The sequence below is a fragment of the Poecilia reticulata genome, linkage group LG9 (assembly GCF_000633615.1).
Source record: "Poecilia reticulata strain Guanapo linkage group LG9, Guppy_female_1.0+MT, whole genome shotgun sequence".
In the NCBI taxonomy this organism is placed as follows: Eukaryota; Metazoa; Chordata; class Actinopteri; order Cyprinodontiformes; family Poeciliidae; genus Poecilia; species Poecilia reticulata.
Window position 1 is genome coordinate 25,854,206 of NC_024339.1, and position 19,231 is coordinate 25,873,436.

Consider the following 19,231-nt stretch of genomic DNA (forward strand, 5'->3'; position numbering starts at 1 on the left):
ATATAATAGGAAAATTACAATGACTGTTTTCTTTGAGATCAACAGTATTTATTTCACAAGAAAGTTTAACCTAGTTTTTATGAGGGACAATATTTTAAATTAAAATACCAGGGCTTTTTAAAAATGTCTCCCCACAAACATTAATGCATTAGGAATGAATTTAACACAGTGTTTTGAAATTCTGAGTCTTGTTGATTCTGTTTCTTCCAGCTCATCTACAGACTGACATGTTGACCATTTTTCTTTGTGAAATAGCTCAAGCAGTCAATCTGAATGGAGAGTGAGTTGAAACGGTAATTATGTAAAGGTTGCCACAAATTACAAATTGGATTTACATTCAAACCTTACTGGGCTCATTCTAACACAATTAAATGAATACAGGAATATAAACCTTCTGGCACAGTCTGAAGTCTCTTGCAGTTAGTGGCAGGTTTTCCTTTAGGACTGCCCTGTATTAAGATTCGTCCATCTGTAACCGTCATGCGGTCTTAAGAGATGGTGTCATTTAGATGGCATGAGTTTTTTTTTATTTTTATACCCTGTGTGTGGTTTGGCAGGGTCACATTGACCCAGTGGGCGTCTTTCGGAAATTGATGGCCTGGCTGGACAACCACCCTGCTTCCCCGCTGTCCGACCGTAACATTTTTTGAGCTCCTCCTGAGCATCGTGCTCACACCACGGGAGGGTTTAGCAAACCTCTGAGGTGTTCACAGAACAGCTGTATCTATACTGATGATTTTTCAAAAGGTGGACTCTGTTTATTGGCTTATTAGGTCACATCTGAAGGCAACCGGCTGCACTTAATTGATTTAGGAGTATTAGAGTAAAAGGGACTGGGTACAAATGCAATGCACACACATTTACAATTTACAAGTAAAACTAGTAAACCGATACATTATTTTCAATCATTATAAGGCCCTCTTTTTTGGCAGTCCTGAAATTTCTAGATACTTTATAAAAAAGGTACATACTATTATGTGCTCCTATATGTCACATAAAATGTCAATAACACACAGTGAAGTTCTTGGTGGTAGCATGGTAAGATGTAGAAAAAAGGTTGAAGGTGTGAATATTTTTTTGAGTCAAGGAAACTGAACATCATGGTGGCACTCCTGAGGTTGGGTTTGCAATGACAAAAGATGTATTTCAAAGCTCCAACGATCTGCACTTTAAGATAGTAATTCACCTTAACTTTACCCAGTTTCATGAAAAAAAAAATCTTTCATTTTCCTACTTCTTTTTCAGCTTTCTTTTCTGTCTATCAGACAGAAGTGCCATGCCTGAAAAAGGCAGCAACCTTTGGGAAACAAGAAAGAGCAGAAAAGTTCAGAGAGAGCTATAGTTCACTAAGCACTCAGCAGTTCCTCACCTTCAACAGAAAGCCCTTGTCCTTGGTTAAAGTTAAATGACACGTAACAGGTATACCCACGCAATAATGCAAAGTCTGAAAAAGTTCAAGTTCACTTGAACATTTAACTCAGTCGCACAAGTGTAGATAAGAAGCTATTAGAAAGTATTTTCCCACTGAAACACCCTATGCTGAACAAACCTGATTCAGCCTCTTCTTGCCAATGTGGTCAAACTGCAGGAGAGGATTGAAGCATGCAGTGCGATCGACAGTCTCTGGGCTGACATCAAATTTCACTGAGAGATCTGTGGAGTCTGTGCTTCCATTGAGTTTAGACATCAAGAGCTCCTGCACCCAGAACGTAAGCCAAAACAGGAACATATTATCATATGAGAACATAAAATAGCTTTAAAAAAAAGTTGTAAATTCAGACCTCCAAAGCTAAAAGTTATCTTACAAGTGCATTATATTTTCATCAAACTCAAAACGCACAAATGATAATTTAGCATACAGTTGAATCAACATCAAACAATATTTGAAAGACTGTTAAGGATATCCAACAATTTTTAATGAATGCAGGCTAAACGAATGAACAACTGAATACCAGAGTAAAGGTAATATTAATTTCCACTCATATTGTTTCTAATTGAATGGCTCCTTAAAACTGATTCCACTTACAGTTTTGTTTGTCTTTGAAGGAATGCAGAATACAGCATTGTGGAGGGTTTGTCCTGTTGCATTACGCTTACCCAGCCACTCTGTTCTCTACGTTTCCATTAGTAAATACATAAGACAGCCAGGAACAACACTTCTCAGCTGTTTTCCTAATGACTTTATTGTGTAAAACTCCCAGAGTACAACCTTGTCATTACTTGTTCCATCACCTGAGCATCGTTGTGAAACATCCACAGGTGCTTGCATGTACTTGCGGTTTCTAAAATAACTTTTCTTAAAATTGTCGTCCAAAAACATCAGGTTTTGTAAAATGCATGCCTTTTTATTAAAAGTCTGGATTTGTTCACACTCCATACTTATTGTAATGGCTTAGAAAATTATAAAGCCAGATTTCATAGTTCTCTAAGCTTTCCAAGAGTGTCAAAATTCCACTAGGGCTCTAAATTAAATAATAATAATAATTTTTTTTTAAAACTACAGGGTTGGAGTCTTGCTTATTGTTTGTTGTTATTCCACAGGATGTTCTCCTAACCAGAGTGAAGGTGAGAAAATCTGGACTGTTACAAGTTACAGTTTGGATCAGTTCAATAAAAAAAAATCTACATATCAGATAATCATCTAACACTGTCATAAATGAAAATTGAAAAGAGTGTTTTAATTAACAAAATAAGCATGTGTCTTTCTTCTTCGTCTTCCAATCCATAATTAAATAACAAACATCCCTTTGAAAATAGCAAATACACTCATCTATCCATCCAGTTAAATTCAGGTGTCAATTTTGACTGTATATTTTTTTTAATTCATTTTTAAAAAGGTGCATTTCCTCCACATTGAACAGAATTATCCTGAATCAGCTCACTGTGACTGGGTATGTTCTTGGCAAAGAACTCACACAAGGTTTGCATCCTGGAGGTCACCAGCACATGACGAGATCAAAGCAAGCAGACTGCACACAAGCAGTAGCCCTCTTCTTGTCCCCTTCCCCTCCCAAACAGCCTGCGGCCTCAGGCCAGCAGCCACCTAATTGCTGGGGAGCACGGGCGCTTCCCTACCTCATTGCCTTGGATGATGTGATAGATCTGCCTCAGGTAGGCGCAGCCACCTGCTTTGTGGCAGACCTCCAGCAGCATCAGGCCCATTTTCTGCTCAGTCAGTTCAGCTGCAGCACCTCCTCTGTCTGCTCCCTGCTTCAAGATGCTGAGAGAAAAAGACAACAGAAAGAGAGGTGAAGGCAAGCAAGAAGAGCGTCTCGAAAAAGTTGGTTCCAGTTAAGAGGAGAATTTGGATCCAAGTTGGAAACTAACGTTCTGACCACTGACATCAAGAGATTTTTTTTTTTTTTATGACAGTCAAGAAAAACCCATTCCCACCACCGGGTTAAAAACTAAAATGCATGCATATGTATATGTGTCAAGACTAATAAATATTAACATAAATAATAGATATTATCAGACTCATCTTACTGGGACAGCTGCTCCATATCATTTTTTTTTTTAAAACAAATTATTGTTTAAAAAAAAAAAAAAATTCTGCTAGTGAATGCATTATAAAGCCAGTGTGAAGGATATTCAACTTAAAAAAATAAAGGAAGCAGCCAATTCTTGTAACACTGGAGGAGTTGTTATGCTGCACAGCTCAGGTGAATTAATCTGTTGATAGGACATCTACCGGTCATGTCCTGCACAAATCTGTCTTTTGAGAAGATTATTGAACTGTTGAAAGAAAGTCAGAACACTTTGTCGTTTGACACAAGCCATGTTGAGTGCAAAGCACACATGAGGAAGTTTCTACTAACAAAGCACTTTTGCAAAACTTGAAAACTAAGCTCTCCATCCAATGTGACTGGGCTTGAGGCATTTTGACAAAAGAGAAAAGGATGAGATTTTGTTCTCTAGATGTTGCAAAGCTGTGAGAGACAAACTCCAAAAAGATCTGTGGCAGTAACCGCTGTGAAAAACGGGGCCTGAAATAAGCACTCCGATAAAATAAAATTTTTAAGTACAAAATATTTTGAAACCATCCGTTCCATTTACCATTTGTCAAGTATTATGAATTACATTCTGTGAATACTTCAACCTAAGTCTAAACGCTTTCAACTATATTTAGATCTTGGGCCTCAGGGCAGCATTATTTCTAGCAATGCCCCAGAACACAAGTGAAAAAGGAAATTAATTAGAAAGGAACCAAATAAACTCTGACCAGAGAATCCCGCTACAGTAAAGTGATTGGTGTGTGCGCGCGTGTGTGAGTGTGTGTGTGTTTTTTTAGGACGTGTAATTGTATGTCAAGGTCCTCAAGCGTGTACAGTTCCCAACCCTGGCATACGCCCACATCATTTCTTGCCCTTTCTGTACGGATGGCTATCACACCGCCGTCCATCAAGTCCTCTCCTTCACATACACTTCCTGTCATTGTTCCCTCTCTCGTCCTCTTTCTCCTCTTCCTCTTTGTAATTATAATATGGCAGAAGCTGTGTCGCCTGTCAGCCAGCCATTGGCTGTTTGACATTGAGGGTGGCAAAAAGAAGAGGAGTCCCGTCTTGTCCATATACATCGCCTCATTCTTCTGCCTGGCGGCCCGGCTGGTGGTGTTGTCGGCGGTGGCGGCTGTGCATCCGTGTCAGCACCTGCGCTGTATCCTTTCCTGTCCATCACTGTGCAGGTGAAGCAGATGATTGGATTCAGTCAGCGGGGTGATTAATGAGGGCCCCTCCGGATTTGGGACAGCCTATCAATCATGTCATTAGGGCCAATGTGCCCTGAAAGAGGCAGACCTCCGCCAAGGAATAACTGCATTCATCTTCATCTGTGTATGCATCCCGTCAGCCCAGCCAGGGTCACCATGATGGAGAACAATAATCTTCTCCTCTACAAATTACTTTGCAAAGACAAGGTGGGTGGCGCAGTAAGTGGGAAGGGGGGGGGGATTACGGTTGGGGAAAGGAAAGGAGGAAAGTGAGATGAAAGAAGAGAAGGGGGCAAACGTCCTTTTATAAGGGTTTCACTCCAAATATGACGCCAGCAGAAGAGTGGCTGTGATTTTTGGAGTTATTAAATACCGCTGCTCTCTCTCTGTCTGACAGTGTTCTCTGATTGTTTACAAGTCAGGCGTCACTTCCCTGTGAAGGTTAGTTTAATGAATAGTAATGATCCCACTGAATGCCTCCGACAGGTGATACATAATCACTCTTCTTTCACTTTTCCACTCATCCCCCCTCGCCCTGACGCTCTGCACTGCCCCATCTGTTCTCTCTGTTTTTTCCCTCCACCTCTCGCCCCCTCTTCATCTTACTGTAACAGGCGAGCCTTTTACTAGGACCGGTTGCAGCTTTACTAAATGCTTTCATCTGTTCATTTACTTAAAGTTGTTACGCCACTAAATCGCCTTTTCATGAGGATAGATGCACCCAGACCTTGTTATGATGAAGTGAACAGCCAGAGACGCCGTTTCTGGGAACGAGCTGCAAAACGGAAAGTCAAAGGTCACAGATTGACCCAAAACGAAAGCTGGATTCCCATCATCTTGCACCGGAGTTTCTCGTAGGCCAAATGGTACGTCCACCGCATCATTTACCAAAACAAACACATCTGAGATTCATCGATTTGACTCAGAGCTTTTTCAGTGAAAAATTAGCCTGATGATGCAATTTATCAAATGTTGAATGCTCAATTAAAAGAAAAAGAGTATTTCTTTTTTTTCTTTCTTTCTTTAATGTCAAGTACCTAAAAACACCATCAGTCAGATGGATCAGTTTGACCCCCCTTCTGTCAGCCCTCAACTTTCGTCTAGGCAACGATCAATCAAAACTCTTAGATCTTCCAACGTAATGTATAAAGAGGCATTTTCAAATGATCCAAATAAATTCATAAACCCTTCTGTTATTTAAACAATCAATAGTACATATGTAATCATTAAACTACAATAGGTACCAATTTGACCGCAACCTCTTCAGAGATCTTTTCTGGTGGCCTCTCACCTTTCTGCACAGAGTTTTTGAGCTTTCCGCAGCTGGGTGTTTATCCACTTGGGTCTTTTTTCCTCCAGAGCTTGCAGCACTTTGTGCACTGTAGGTTTGGGAATCCCCTGTTGTAGAACATTATCATAAATTGCACTTGGAAAAACACAACTGATTACATGCAGTCAATATACACAAGACAGTATCCATGCTCTGTATCAAAAGTGCAGTAAATTATAATTGGAGAAGCACTAATCAAGCTTTAGCTAACTGACTTGTGTTCATTCTAGATCCGACCTGCAAAATCAGCAAATTCTTTAAATCTCTGTTCGATTGTAATAAAACTCACACTTATCCGTGGCGAATAAATTATTTACCTTGCGCTGGATGCTCATTGCAGCCTGCAGGCACTCTCTGAGCAGAGATAAGTAGTCTTTTGCCCTGCAGTCCAGAGCCAGACCACTGATTTCTTCAAGTGCATCAGGGTCTTCCAGACCCTGGATCAGACACCCCAGCAGCGCCCAGAGCAACAGCCCCATTGAGCGCAACTGCCGGGCATGATGGGAGAGATGCTTTTCTGCCATTTGAAAGAGGAAGCGGATAGGGAGAGGCAACGACGACACAGCCAATGGCAGGTTGGTAAAAATGAAGGACAATGCTTGAATTGCTAAGGATATGACAGCTGAAAGGAGAAGCACATAAAAAAAAACAATTACTTCAGTAGGGATTTTTTTTTTCCCAAGTATGAGAAAAATGGGTTTATGCTAACCTTCAGAGGCAGTGTCCTTCCCTCTTTCATCAGGTAGTGTATAGTTCCAGTCCTTGGGTATTTTAGCCAGGACACTCTCTGGCACTTTTTGTTTAAACTGGTGTGCTTTACTACAATCCTCCGTGCCCTGCCAAGCCACTGCCATGGAGACCAGGTGTACCAAAATACTGTTGGCTGACTTTATCACCAACGCTCGGACACAATCAATGACCACCGGTGCCTTCTGTGTAGGGCCTGAGGAAAATCCCGAACAAAAGCAGCAAGTAAAAAGAAAGTGATTGAAGTAAAATAAAACAAAACCATAAGACATTAAAAGGTATACAATTTTTTGTTTGAAATTGTATAAAAATAAATAAAAGCATAAATTTAAGAACAGATATAAGTTCACTAATTCTGAGAATCGAAACATAAAAGAAGAAACCAAACGAATGGCTTTCAAGCACAGGAGAAATTTGAAGCTGGCCATGCGGTCAAGCTAAATAACTTCTGGAGAAAAGCTTTATGGTCAGCAGAAACAAAGACTGAGTTGTTTTCCCCACAAGGGCAAGAAAAATGTTAGTTATTGTGAGAATTTTGCACCAGCTGTAAAACATGACAGAGGCAGCATCGTGTTGCGGGATGGCTAATAAAACAATAAGGAGCATTAGTCCAACTAGTAGTCGAAATGGAAGTGTGCAATTATACAATTAAGCCCAGAGTTACTGATAGCCTTGCCAGATTTAGAATTGGATTGTTTTTTAAATCAACCAAAAAGTTTGTTTCCCCCAAAACATAAGAAAATATACAAGGATCATTACTTAAAAAATAAATAAATACATAATATATGTGCTTCTGTTTGCATTTTAATAAAAAATAGCATGTCAAAAATGTATCTTTCCCTATAAACAACGGAAAAACTTTCATTAGTATTACAGCAATCAAACTTTTTGTATATTTGATAACTATATATTTTTTGCATGTTTCACTGATATTTTGATTATTTGTTTTTGGGCATGATCACCAAGTCTTTGAGTTTTGGAAGGCCTCATTTCCACCACCTTACTGTTCAGGTCTCTCCACTGGTTCTCGGTCAGATTCAAACCAGGACTCATTCTGGGCCACTCCAAAACATAAATATTACTTTCAGCAGAAAGACATTAGTAAAATGAATAGATTTTTAAACCTGTGTAAGGCTGAATATTTATGAATATTTCAGGGCTACTTGAATATTTTGTGAAACAGGTGAAATTTAAACCTAAAATGTGCAGAGAATTAAATTTTGTGCACCAAGTTCTTTGTTGTATACGGACATCATAAAAGAAAAAAAACAAAAAAACATTTGATCATTAAAACTTCAAAATGAACAGATAAATCTAACCAGTGGTTGATGTTTCTAAACTTCTAATACATACTTTTAGCTTCAATAAACAAAACCACATGCAGATGTTTCATTACCAGACTGGTGGAGTGTCAATCAAAAGAACACAATGTTACAGCTCACCCTATGTCAAAATGACTTGTTAATGGAGACAAAATGAAAATGCAGAGGCACCTGTAACTTGATTCAAATAAAATGCCTATTTTCTTGAAATAAAAAAATTGGATTACAAAACAGTAAGGTCAGGTTCTACTCAGATGTTCTGTATTAAACCCAGATGGCCCGATAGCAGCATTTTTACTATCTTCGCCAGGTGCAGTGTAGCTTTCATCGCTCTCCTCTTTCAAATCCTGTTATTATTGATAACAGAGCTTCTATAGGATGAGGTTGCATGGCACCTATAAAGTTCCCACAGCTCTGGCTGTAACACTACAAGCTACAAATTATGGTGGTGGCACATGAACCTGCAAGAACAACTAAAAGCTGGGTGAACTCAGCGCCTGAGACGAAGAAACCCCTCCCCCCCAAATAACGGAGAGCGAAATAGAAAATGATATGACTAGTGGAAAAAAAAAAAAAAAAGCAAGTCTCTGGAAAGTGTAGTCTGGATCTGTTCTTCAAAGTAACTTGATTTTCAGACCTTAAACTGCATTTACTTTATCGATCCCTGTATTGATTTGAAGCAACCTTCGAACTCCTGTGTGGTAAAACATCAGAGTAAGTGGTGAAACTGTCAAAACTCTCAATGTGATCTATGAAAGTTAATTCAGCAAACAGTTTAAATAGAAATGGGGGCACTGGGGGTATCCTGTAACCAAAATTATAATATAAAGATTTGGAACAGTCCAATAATTAAACTAATTACCCTTTGAGGATAAGTGATGATTGGATGACATTGAGAACTTCTTTCTGGCACACTATCTCACTTTCGTTCATTTGCTTTTTCGACCCCTCCCGTGCTTTGTCTCTATCCAAATACTCTTCTCCAGTCACCCTAATTTATGCTGCAATAATTACCACTCAGCCAGAATGTGAAAATCACTCCTAAAATGAACTCTCTTCGCTACAGGAGTTCTGATTAAGCGCTCCCGCAAAGCTTGCATCTGAGATAAGAAAAAAAGAACTGTTGTAAAAAAGAAAAAAAAAAGAAAAAGAAACATCATATTATAGTCATACATTTGCACTCAATGTCAACACTGGCCTTTAGAGAATAAAAAACTAATATACCGTTGACGGGTTTACTTTAAAATCCCCGTTACTGATTCTTCTTGAAATGTAGTAGATGAGTGAGAAGGTGGTGACCTCTCTCAGTTGTTCATACACATTTCCAGCTATTATGAAAAAGCAACATTTTCCTCTGACTGATTTATTAGGGTTGCACCAAGAAATCAACTGGAGCTTGGAATAAGATGATTTCTGGCATGACCGGCTCTGATGATTTTTTGGGGAGGGGGGGTTTCTATCACTGAGTGCATCATAAATAACTAAACCAGGTCACACTATCAATAACACTTTTCTGTGTGGAAGTTGTGAAAACACTGTCATTTATGTGACAGTGGAATGAAGTCTTGAAGGAAAAGTGAACTTGACAAATAAATTTCTTTTGTCAAGAAAATATAAAAAAGCTACACACACCCTTTTGGAAAAGCATACCAAGAGTTATAGGACTGACTTCTCAACAGATTTACTCTGAGTTCAGGGCAGCTCAATTTCAAGTTAATTAAAGTCAATGAAAGATAACCAATACACAGCTTCAGGATTTTTAATACCACAGTGGATCCACAGCTATAAAGAGAGTAAACCACACGAGGAATCAGCCTCGACTATATGACAGTCACTTTTATTAAATAAGGCCACCGAAGTGAACATGGTTAGAGGCTGACAATCCACACATTAAACAAGAAGACGGCGAATGCTGCTTCCTGCTATGATGTAAGATAGTTTCAGTAAAATTAAGAAAATAAAAGTTTGGAAAGTTCGGCTCATCTAGAAGTGGACGCAAATTTCAGATGTTTGAACATAATACGCAGCAGGAAAAATTTTAACCACACATCGTCCAACTTTGTCAAGTGTTGCTGGTAGAGTAGTGATAAGATCTTCAGTCAGTCGCTGAGATGACCTTAAACTCTGCATCAAAATTTTCAGTACATGTAAAAACTGAAACAATGACCTTTGAGAGTGTCAGTGGAACAATGACACCAATCATCTAATCTGCAACAGGAGTTACTTCAATTTAGGACCTTGACAGATGTTTTCTATGTCATCTTGATAACTATTTATACTCAAAACTGAAAGACGTCATACTTTTGACTAAAATAAAAGTATTTTGTTCTAACAAATATGAACCAAACACTATTTTATTATACCATTAATACAAGTCCACTATGTATGTGTATTTATAAATCTTATAGATGCTCAAAAATTTTTGTTTAATCGAAGTTGTCACTGGTAGATAGGAGCTGTCAGATCATCTTAAGGACCAAAGATCAAATCAACATTTTATTTTGATTTCCGACATTAAATTAATACTCTGTGACTGTTAGTGTTAGTAATATTTATCTTAATACCAGAATCTTTGTGTATGACTGATTAACAGCTGTAGCAATAAACATAAAATATATTGAATATAAAGGAATCAATGTAATTGGATTTTTCTAGACCTTAACCGTAAAACTTTGTTGTTGTTTTTTTAACTATCCAATATTTGACCAAGTAGAGTACTCGAGTATCTAAAGGTGTGAAAGTTTGATATATTACCCCTCTTTTCCAACCAAGATATTACCTGCCAGTTTGTAGAGATATTTCCATATGTGTGCTTTCTCCAGGTATGGCTGAAGAGCCTGGGTCAAAGCCTTGGGAACATTATTCAAGCAGGAGAACAAGTTGAACAAAGAAACTATGAAGTCATCTCCTGCCTTGCAATTCTCTGTGGACATTTCTGAGTCAGTCTCCTGGCAAAAATCTGGAAACAAAAAAAAACAAAAAACAACAACTGAAGTCAGCCTGGTGAGGTACTTCAGCAACAAAACAACTACATGTGTGGATATTTAAAACGACATTGAATTGATGAAATCCTGATATTCTAGAGGACTTTACATACACAAAGAATCACAATCCTAGAAGATGAAAAAGCTCACCCACAAAAAACGAGACACTCAGGGGAGTTGTTTGAATTATCGTTCAGAAAATATCAACTCTATAAAGGTATGTATAGATAGACAGATAAATATAAAACATCTTGATTTCTTTGAACAAAACACACGCACATATACGCACGCACACATTGGAAAATGTCAAGGCTGCCTAGCCTGACACATGTTAACAGAAAGGGTGAACAAAAGACAGCGTGGAATGGAAGGGGAAGAAAAACCCACATCTGTGTTGGATAGAAATAAGAATGAAAAAGAAAGAGATTTCAAAGCCCCTGGCTGTGGGATCCATAGAACATGGAGACAGGAAGTGAAAAGGAAGAGGTTTTGACAGGGCGTCCTTGTGGGGGTTGCTGTCTGAGCTGGCTGAAGATGGAGGTGTGTGTGACTGTAAAACCCATATGGATGTCTATATATGTGATTTGTGTGCTCCTGTGCGTGTGTTTGTGTGTGTGAGTGTGTTAAGTTGACAGGGATTGCTGAGGAAAGGCCCGCTGCTCCGGAGGTGGCAGACATCTAGGGGTCTGTCAGTCTGCAGTCTAGGAAATGACAACTATTTGTATAGGAGAGCGTATGCAAGGCAGCAGTCAATGAGGACGCGCTGTGCTGTAATGGAGGGCAGCATGACTTCCTACTGACTAATGCTGGGCTATTTTAAAATGACAAGGCAGAATTAGCTGCAGCATTGCAGCGACAGATCAACCCCTTGCATAAGATTCAGGAATGAAGCACAGAGGACTATAAGAAAACTGATTTGCACACTAACGCTTCTGCTCCTTCGCAACCATTCAGCTAACATGTATCCTAAGACGTTGTAAACCAAACGGACCAAGACTCTGCACATTGTGCAGCATTATGTGGATCAGGCGGGCATCTTGTTCGCTGCCTGTCTGGTAATTGGTCCTTAAGGGGAGAGTGTTATGGATATCACTGCTGTGACTGCATTGGCCCAAAGAAACGGGGCTGGCTAACATTAATTTCCACTCTGAGTGCTGGAGAGCACGAGAGGTTAACTAGGTGCCTTTTAATAATGATCCCATTATGAAGCAGCAGATGACTTCAGAAAAACAGATGTCAGTGCGCTGGCACATCTCTGTGGATTTTCCAGAACTCTTCCAGCATACAATAACTCCTGTGTGTTATTTTTTTTTTAAAGCTGATTTCTGTGTTCCCTCCTCTACCCCTCTCCCCTTGTCTGCTCTCCGTCTCTGTGCTTATTCAACCTTGATACGTAGCCAACAAAGACACCTGTTTATCTTCCGGACAACCAGTCATGCAGTCACAAGGGTCCTTTCCGCAAACCACAGTAATTGGAAGCAGGCACACAACAGACAGTAAAAAGACTGTTTGTGTTTACCTGACGTAGTGTGACTTTCAGTTTTGAGAAAGCTGTTGAGTTACAAAAGTAATGAGAGACCCGCTTCACATCTGGCACTAATAACAGTCTTAACTGATCTGACTGTGTCCAGACAACCCCACATACAGGTGTGAACTCACTCAAACGCTTTTCCTCAGACTTCCTTCAGAGGTGGCTTTGAGCACTTGTGTCCAATGTGGCCTGGGACACACAGAAAAAGGACCACCTACTGACCTGATGGGACTGGGACAACTCTGAAGCTTCAGTTATATCAATATCAATATCAGTATCAAAAACCCACCACTGATTGCTACCACTTGGGGGAAAAAAATGGCAGTACATTACGTTATTAATAACATTTGAAAAAGCTGGTTGAAAAACAACAAAACAAAAGTCTCAGAAAAGATCCCATTCTATTTTAAACCAGCTCATTTCAAAAGTCCAACGAAACGTATATGGAGTAGACAGACGCGTAAGTGGTATTAAAAAGTTGGTTTGGAATTCATTATAAAAGCAGATTTTTATTTTATTTTATTCTTTTAATCATCAGAGAAATGACCCAAACATATGGGGAAGTGCAGTGTCTTATTGCCGTGAAGACATTTCAGTCAAGCTGTTCCCTCTGTCTGTCTGTGTCCTGGTTAATTATCCCGTCACCCCAGATAACAGGCGAGAGTCAGCGCTTCTAGTGTTGATTTACGGCAGCGTGCGGGGAGACGCATCTCGAAGCCTCTGAGTCAGGCCCAGACCAAGCGAGAGAACAAGACAGAGAGAGTTGTTATTAATGAGGTCGCTATAATGTGAATTAATGTGCGAGTGCACAACAGTCTTTAAAGGTTAGACTGTTGCCATGTGGAGAAGAAAAGAGGGAAGGGGGAAAAAAAAAATCTTTAAAGGTCAGAGTATGTGCTCTGCCTGGGCCAGCTGAGTGTTTATTACTGTGCTCTATTGATTTAGTAATGATGATGACCAAGGTGAAAATGATGATGATGGCAAAGATGCTGATGATAACTTCATAAAATGAATGGGGATCATCCACAGTCCATATAACTAGCTTAAGATCTTAGAGCACCATAATTAGGATTCCAATAAACACTTTCCACAGATGTCCCCTGTGGTAACCACTGATATGAAACAGGAAATATCAAAGAAACAAAAGTATTTTTGCTTTTTCCTAAAAGACGAATGATGAGGCGTCAGATATCAACAGCCTGCTCAAACTGCAAACGCTTTTAAGTCAATGCAAACTGAAACAAAGAGAGAAAAAAAAAAACTCACAGGAATTTTCTAGGAGTATTCTAGGCAGGTGACAATCTTCATAAAGCAGCATTTGCAGCAGCAGCTTGGGACTGCATCCTGGGTCAGAGGTCAGTAGCCTCAACTGGCACGCCAAGGCTGCCTCACCCGTAAAGCCATCTCTTAGAGACGAGAAACAAAGAAAGGAGAAAAAGTTGACAGTTCTGCGGCGTCAGGTGAGCATTCTGATTGAAATCCATGTAGCTAGAGACCACAAAAAAGACATGAAGGCTTCACAAGAGAGGAAGAAACAAAGACAAAAAAAACAACATCCTGAGAAGTACGAACAGCTGGGAAATGGCAAAAAATAGTCATTCTTTTTTAGTGCTGTTCACTTCAAATGTAAACTTACTTATAGCATGCATGGAAAGGAATTAGCTCCAATCTCGGCCAGCTAAAAGCAAATTAACATTTGGGTGACAGCCAAATACATGAATATACAGCAATACCCCCCCCTACATCTTTTGTATAACCAAGAGGCTGCAGCCAGCTGTGAGTAATGAGCCGTATCCTTGGTGTGTGCGAAGCTTTCAGTGTGTTCAGAGCCTTTGCTTGTGGTTATGAGTGTGCAAGTGTGAAAGCATGCTGACATGTGTGCCTGCATGTTACTTTATACATCTCAATAAAATCTAATGGAAAGAGTGGACAGAGTTGGTCTTAAGAGCAAAGAGGCGGGAGGCGGCGCGTTGCGGGGGTGTCTCCCCAGAAATTAGCCATTCCATCTGAACTGAAAGGCTAGAGAAGGGTGCACCCTGCTGCTTGACTGAAGAAAACTATGCCTCGGTCTGACAGAACAATTTATGAAGTCACTGTGACTGCAAATTCATAAGTAGTCCTCTTTTAAGTGCTCTGATAAATCTACAGGGCAGGGTCAGCTTACAGAATCCAAACGCACAAACCCAACTACGCATGCAGGCTCACACACGCATGTACCCGCACACACACCCGCAGACAGACAGATGGGATAATTCAGAGCAGAGCACAAAGGAGAAACACACAACACAAGTTATTTGGTGATTTAAGCATTTCATTGAATACATTTATATGTTTTAATTGACTGGGGAAATATTTGGCAGTCAGGATCTGGATGTGGACCTGTGGTTCTGGCTATGGGCCATCTGTAGGCCTCCTGGCGTCCTTCCATCAAAGCAGGAGGTGGGACCAAAAGAAATAAAGAGGCCATAAAAACAAACTAACTTCAGATCCACAATACTAAAGCGGGGATTTGTTTGATTTGTGCTCTACCGGCATCAGGTGACATAACCTCTGGCTGTGAGACGAGAGGGGTGGAGGGTGGAGACAAATGTGTGCAAGAGTGATTGATCGCACAGCTCGCAACAGCAGTTAGACACAAACGCAGACAAATAACGCATCTGTGATGTCTCCCTTGTAAACATCCCATAACCATCAGCGTTACCACTGTGTCAAAGGTAATGCTGGTCTCATCTGCGTTATATCATGGCGGCAACTTTGGACTGAAGCCTGGGCAGCAGGTTACAGTGCCTGGTGAGAGGATTTGAGCTTTTCCACATTTTGTCCCGATTAAACCTAAAAGTTTGATGTGTGTTTATCTGGATTTTATGAGAAAGACTAACAAAAAATAATAGTTCTAATTTTAAAGTGGACCAGAAAAATAGATGTTTGTCCAATTTTTTTTTATTTTTTTTTACAAATAAAAGGTGTGGTGTGCAATTGTGCTCAGTCCCTCTGAGTCAATACATTGTAGAAACACTTAGTGCTGCAATTACAGCATTCCCCCAAGACTTTTGGAGTGCATTTCAAAAGCTTTGTACATCAAGAGACTGTAATTTTGAACCATTCTTCTACAAACAATAGCTCAAAGCTCAGTTAGATTGGCTGAAAAGAGTTGATAAAAAGCCATTTTTAAGCCGTGGCACAAATTTGAATTGGATTTAGGTCTAAACTTTGACAGTACCTTTCTAATACTTGTTAAATCTAAAAAATGTATTCCGTTGTAGCTCTGGGTATGTCCTCTTACTTTGACGTGATCACATTAGTTACATGGCTTTTCTTCAATGATTCTGTTTTTAGCTCCATCCATCAACTTTGCTCTGTTTCCCTGTTCATGTGGAAGAAAGAAATACCCAAATAATTACAAGGATAGGGGCGGTATGTTCAGGAGGACACAATGTTATTTGTTGGCATTGCATTTTGCATGCAAGGCAGAGAGCAGAGTAACTTCTTCCACTTGTTTTGTCCACTGCCTGGCTTGAAAAAAAACTGCAAACAGGACATCCTGTGGTTTTCTCAGTCTTTATTCTTCCCACTCTCTCACAAATGGCAGATTTGTGAGGGAGATGATTACTAGATATGTTGACAAAACATTCAGATGAGATGTGGATCGTATGCAGCACTTTCTCAAGGTTACAAATGGACCTGTTGGCTGCTCCACTGCTCTGTTTGTTTGGCCTTCTTAAACAGCCATGTCTTGTCAAGTTTTTGATTGTGTCAGGCTCTTTCTTTTTAAGATTGTAAATTTAACAGTGCTGTGTGAAATGTTCAAAGCTCGGGATAGTGCTTTAAAACTTAACTCTGCTTTAAACGTTACCTTTGACATGTCGTCACAGAACAGCGGTATTTACCGATACTCCAATATTAAATCACACTCAGGTGGACTTTATGAACTAAGTATGTAACTTCTGAAAACAATGGATAATGCAGTGGCGTCCGAATAAACGGGCCTGAAAACAAATGCATTATAAAATTGTCAGATTAATTTTAAAATAAAAAGGAAATACTTTACATTTGTGGACTACGTCCTGTTGGTTTGTGATAAAAAAAAAAAAGAAGTTTGTGGATGAAGTTCAGTCGGTACAAACGCTTTTGCAGAGTACAGTTTGTGTGCCTACTGAATGATGTGCAACAGACTGCATGATGGGTGTGCTTCACATACCTTATGACCTGTTCTGGGAAGCGGTCAGGGCTGATAGCATTTAGCCAGCGTACAACAGGCCTTTCAGGCTGGTGCGGTGCTGAGTCCTTTGAAGCACTATTCATAAACGATCTGGAGAAATTAAAATTGCACACGGCAGCTTTAAAAGACGCTACTTGCAACACATGTCTATTTAATGGAGGTCAAACAGCTTTTGAAGCAGAAAGTGTTAAAACCGACAAAATTTATTTTTTTTTTTGCTTTTAGTCTTTTATTCAGTTTGCTTCAGTTTCTTTTGCCTTCACTCAGCCCACTAATTGGATGATTATTAAGTTCACAGACTTCACCTTAATTCACAACATTTCGGTTACATAGAAAAAAAAGAACTTAATGTACACACAGTACAAACCTATGCACAAAAGATATTGGCGCTGTAACAACTAGGAGGACAGTCAGCAGTTGGTCGCACAGGATGTGGATTTGGTACGGCCAGTCCGAGCCACCTCCTATGATGGTCATTTCTGAAGAAGGGTCGATCAGAATCACATCCTCTGGACTCTCACTGACACTCCACATGAGGTGCTCCACATAGAGCAACACTGCTGTGATGTCACACCTTAAAAATGGAGAGAAACGGAGAAGCATATTTACCGCTTTGCTTCAATCCAAAACTAAAAAAGAAAAAAAAAAACATCATTTTCATTTTACTCGTAGGGGTTGAAGTATAGTGTTAAAATTTAAAAATCAGGAAGCATTTCCATAATATGCTCAATATTTATTTATTTTTTTCATCATCTGTTATCTTTTCAGAGACAAGCAATGGTGACCAAACAGAGAATGATGAAAGTAACTATCAGTGCTTTAGACCTGGAGAAGTTTCAGAAAGAAGCCTGTTTAGTTGCACCTCATAGTTTCCAACTGCCATGAATATTTCCAAGGAACAGAAGCCAGACATTCTGTCAATCTGCTTTACTTAACATACTGCATTTTCTACCTAAGCCATACTGTAGTTTCCTCATACTTCTCTTACTGTATGTTAGAATTCTTTGTTTGGGAATTTCAATATAAAAGAAGAAAATTTACTGACGTCTACCATCTCTACGTCTATCTGTGACCCAGGGATCGTGTTGATAAACTCAGACTGAAGCAGTTAGCAAACTCCAAAACTGAAAAATAGTTGAGATTCACACTTCGTGAACATTTTTCATTCAACTCAATTATGTTGCATCTTTAGCTGTATGTGTGGACTACCAAGTGTAGCAAAACAATCCTTTGGATAATTAAGCTTATTTTAGCAATATTTGTCTTTGTCAGGTTCTGAATGATTGCAGTGATGAACTAAGAGTGCACCAACAGCAGATTTCTGGCAGATTAACAATTTTAAAAAAATCTGACCTACCAATTCCAATTTTGGTTGATAATAAGTTTTTTGTCTGAAATACAAAATCGAAATAAAATTTTAGCTCCATATTTTAGCTACTTTGTATTTTATGTCTAGCTATTTTGTACAATATTATTAAAGGATCAGTTCACATTTTTTGAGAGGTTCTAAAGAGGTATTGGCAGGTGACATTTTACCTGCAGTAGATAACAATAGTCAGTCTAATTTGTTTCTTCAGAGATAAAGATAGTGAAAAATACACAATGGAACAAGTATGTAACACAGTCACACACATTTCATGGTTGAACTCAACTCAGCAGATTTGAGGGTTTATCCATTAAAACTCAGCATACTTTATCATGCAGTGCTTTTGTTGGGGTACTGATTTTTGTTGTAGCGTTGTTTATATATATATTTTTCAAAATACCTGATCTGCAAGTGTCTCTTGTATGAAGCACGGACTCTGGAATATCTTCGCACCAGCAGTTGCAAAGTCTCTGCCAGCACATATCCCAGCACATCCTTGGCTAGCTCTGACGGAAGAACTGACCACAGGTCGCTGCGAAGCCCGCACAGGAAGTAAAACCACATCTGCAGTGCAAAGGAACACCGCTCTCCCTGCGAAGAAAGAAACATACTGGAGGGAGGGGGTCACAGCTGCATATGTGCTATAATGTGGACACAGAGAGTGGAGCAGAAACACAGCAAAGACAAATATAGAAGGAGAGAAACTGCAGGCAGGGGAGGGAAAGAAACTGTTCTGTCATCACCAGGATGTCGTAGCGGTCATGCCACCTGCACTCTGCACCTGGGTTTCTTCCCCCACTGGGAATATAGGCTGCTTTAAAGTCACGATCTCATGAAAATCCCAACAGTTGCACACCTGCAACTTCCAGAAACACTCACACTTACAGAAAGGGCGAGGGAGTTGAGATCAATCAAATAATGCTAAAGGTAGAAATAATGCGTAAGGTTTGGAAAGAACAAAGGCAAATATGGATTGAGAGAGATAATTACCCAGGAATTCTGTAGCTTTGTCATAAATGTATTA

General features: G+C 39.6%; 1 protein-coding gene across 4 annotated transcripts in view; it reads right to left on the reverse strand.

The window, feature by feature from the left end:
- The window catches only part of kiaa0825 (KIAA0825 ortholog), a 105,284-nt gene that overhangs the window by 74,492 nt on the left and 11,561 nt on the right, over window positions 1–19,231 (reverse strand). For 3 of the 4 annotated variants that reach the window (XR_001776896.1, XM_017306446.1, XM_017306447.1), the window contains exons 6-15: window positions 18,608–18,798; window positions 17,209–17,415; window positions 16,821–16,931; window positions 13,889–14,028; window positions 10,887–11,066; window positions 6,748–6,981; window positions 6,356–6,660; window positions 6,000–6,106; window positions 3,076–3,220; window positions 1,550–1,696 (exon numbers count right to left, since the gene is read on the reverse strand). Coding sequence is in view for 3 of the 4 variants with exons in the window: in XM_017306446.1 (XP_017161935.1) it covers window positions 1,550–1,696; window positions 3,076–3,220; window positions 6,000–6,106; window positions 6,356–6,660; window positions 6,748–6,981; window positions 10,887–11,066; window positions 13,889–14,028; window positions 16,821–16,931; window positions 17,209–17,415; window positions 18,608–18,798 (1,767 nt within the window). In the remaining variant the exon portion in view is untranslated. The other variant, XM_017306448.1, reaches the window with a different exon arrangement.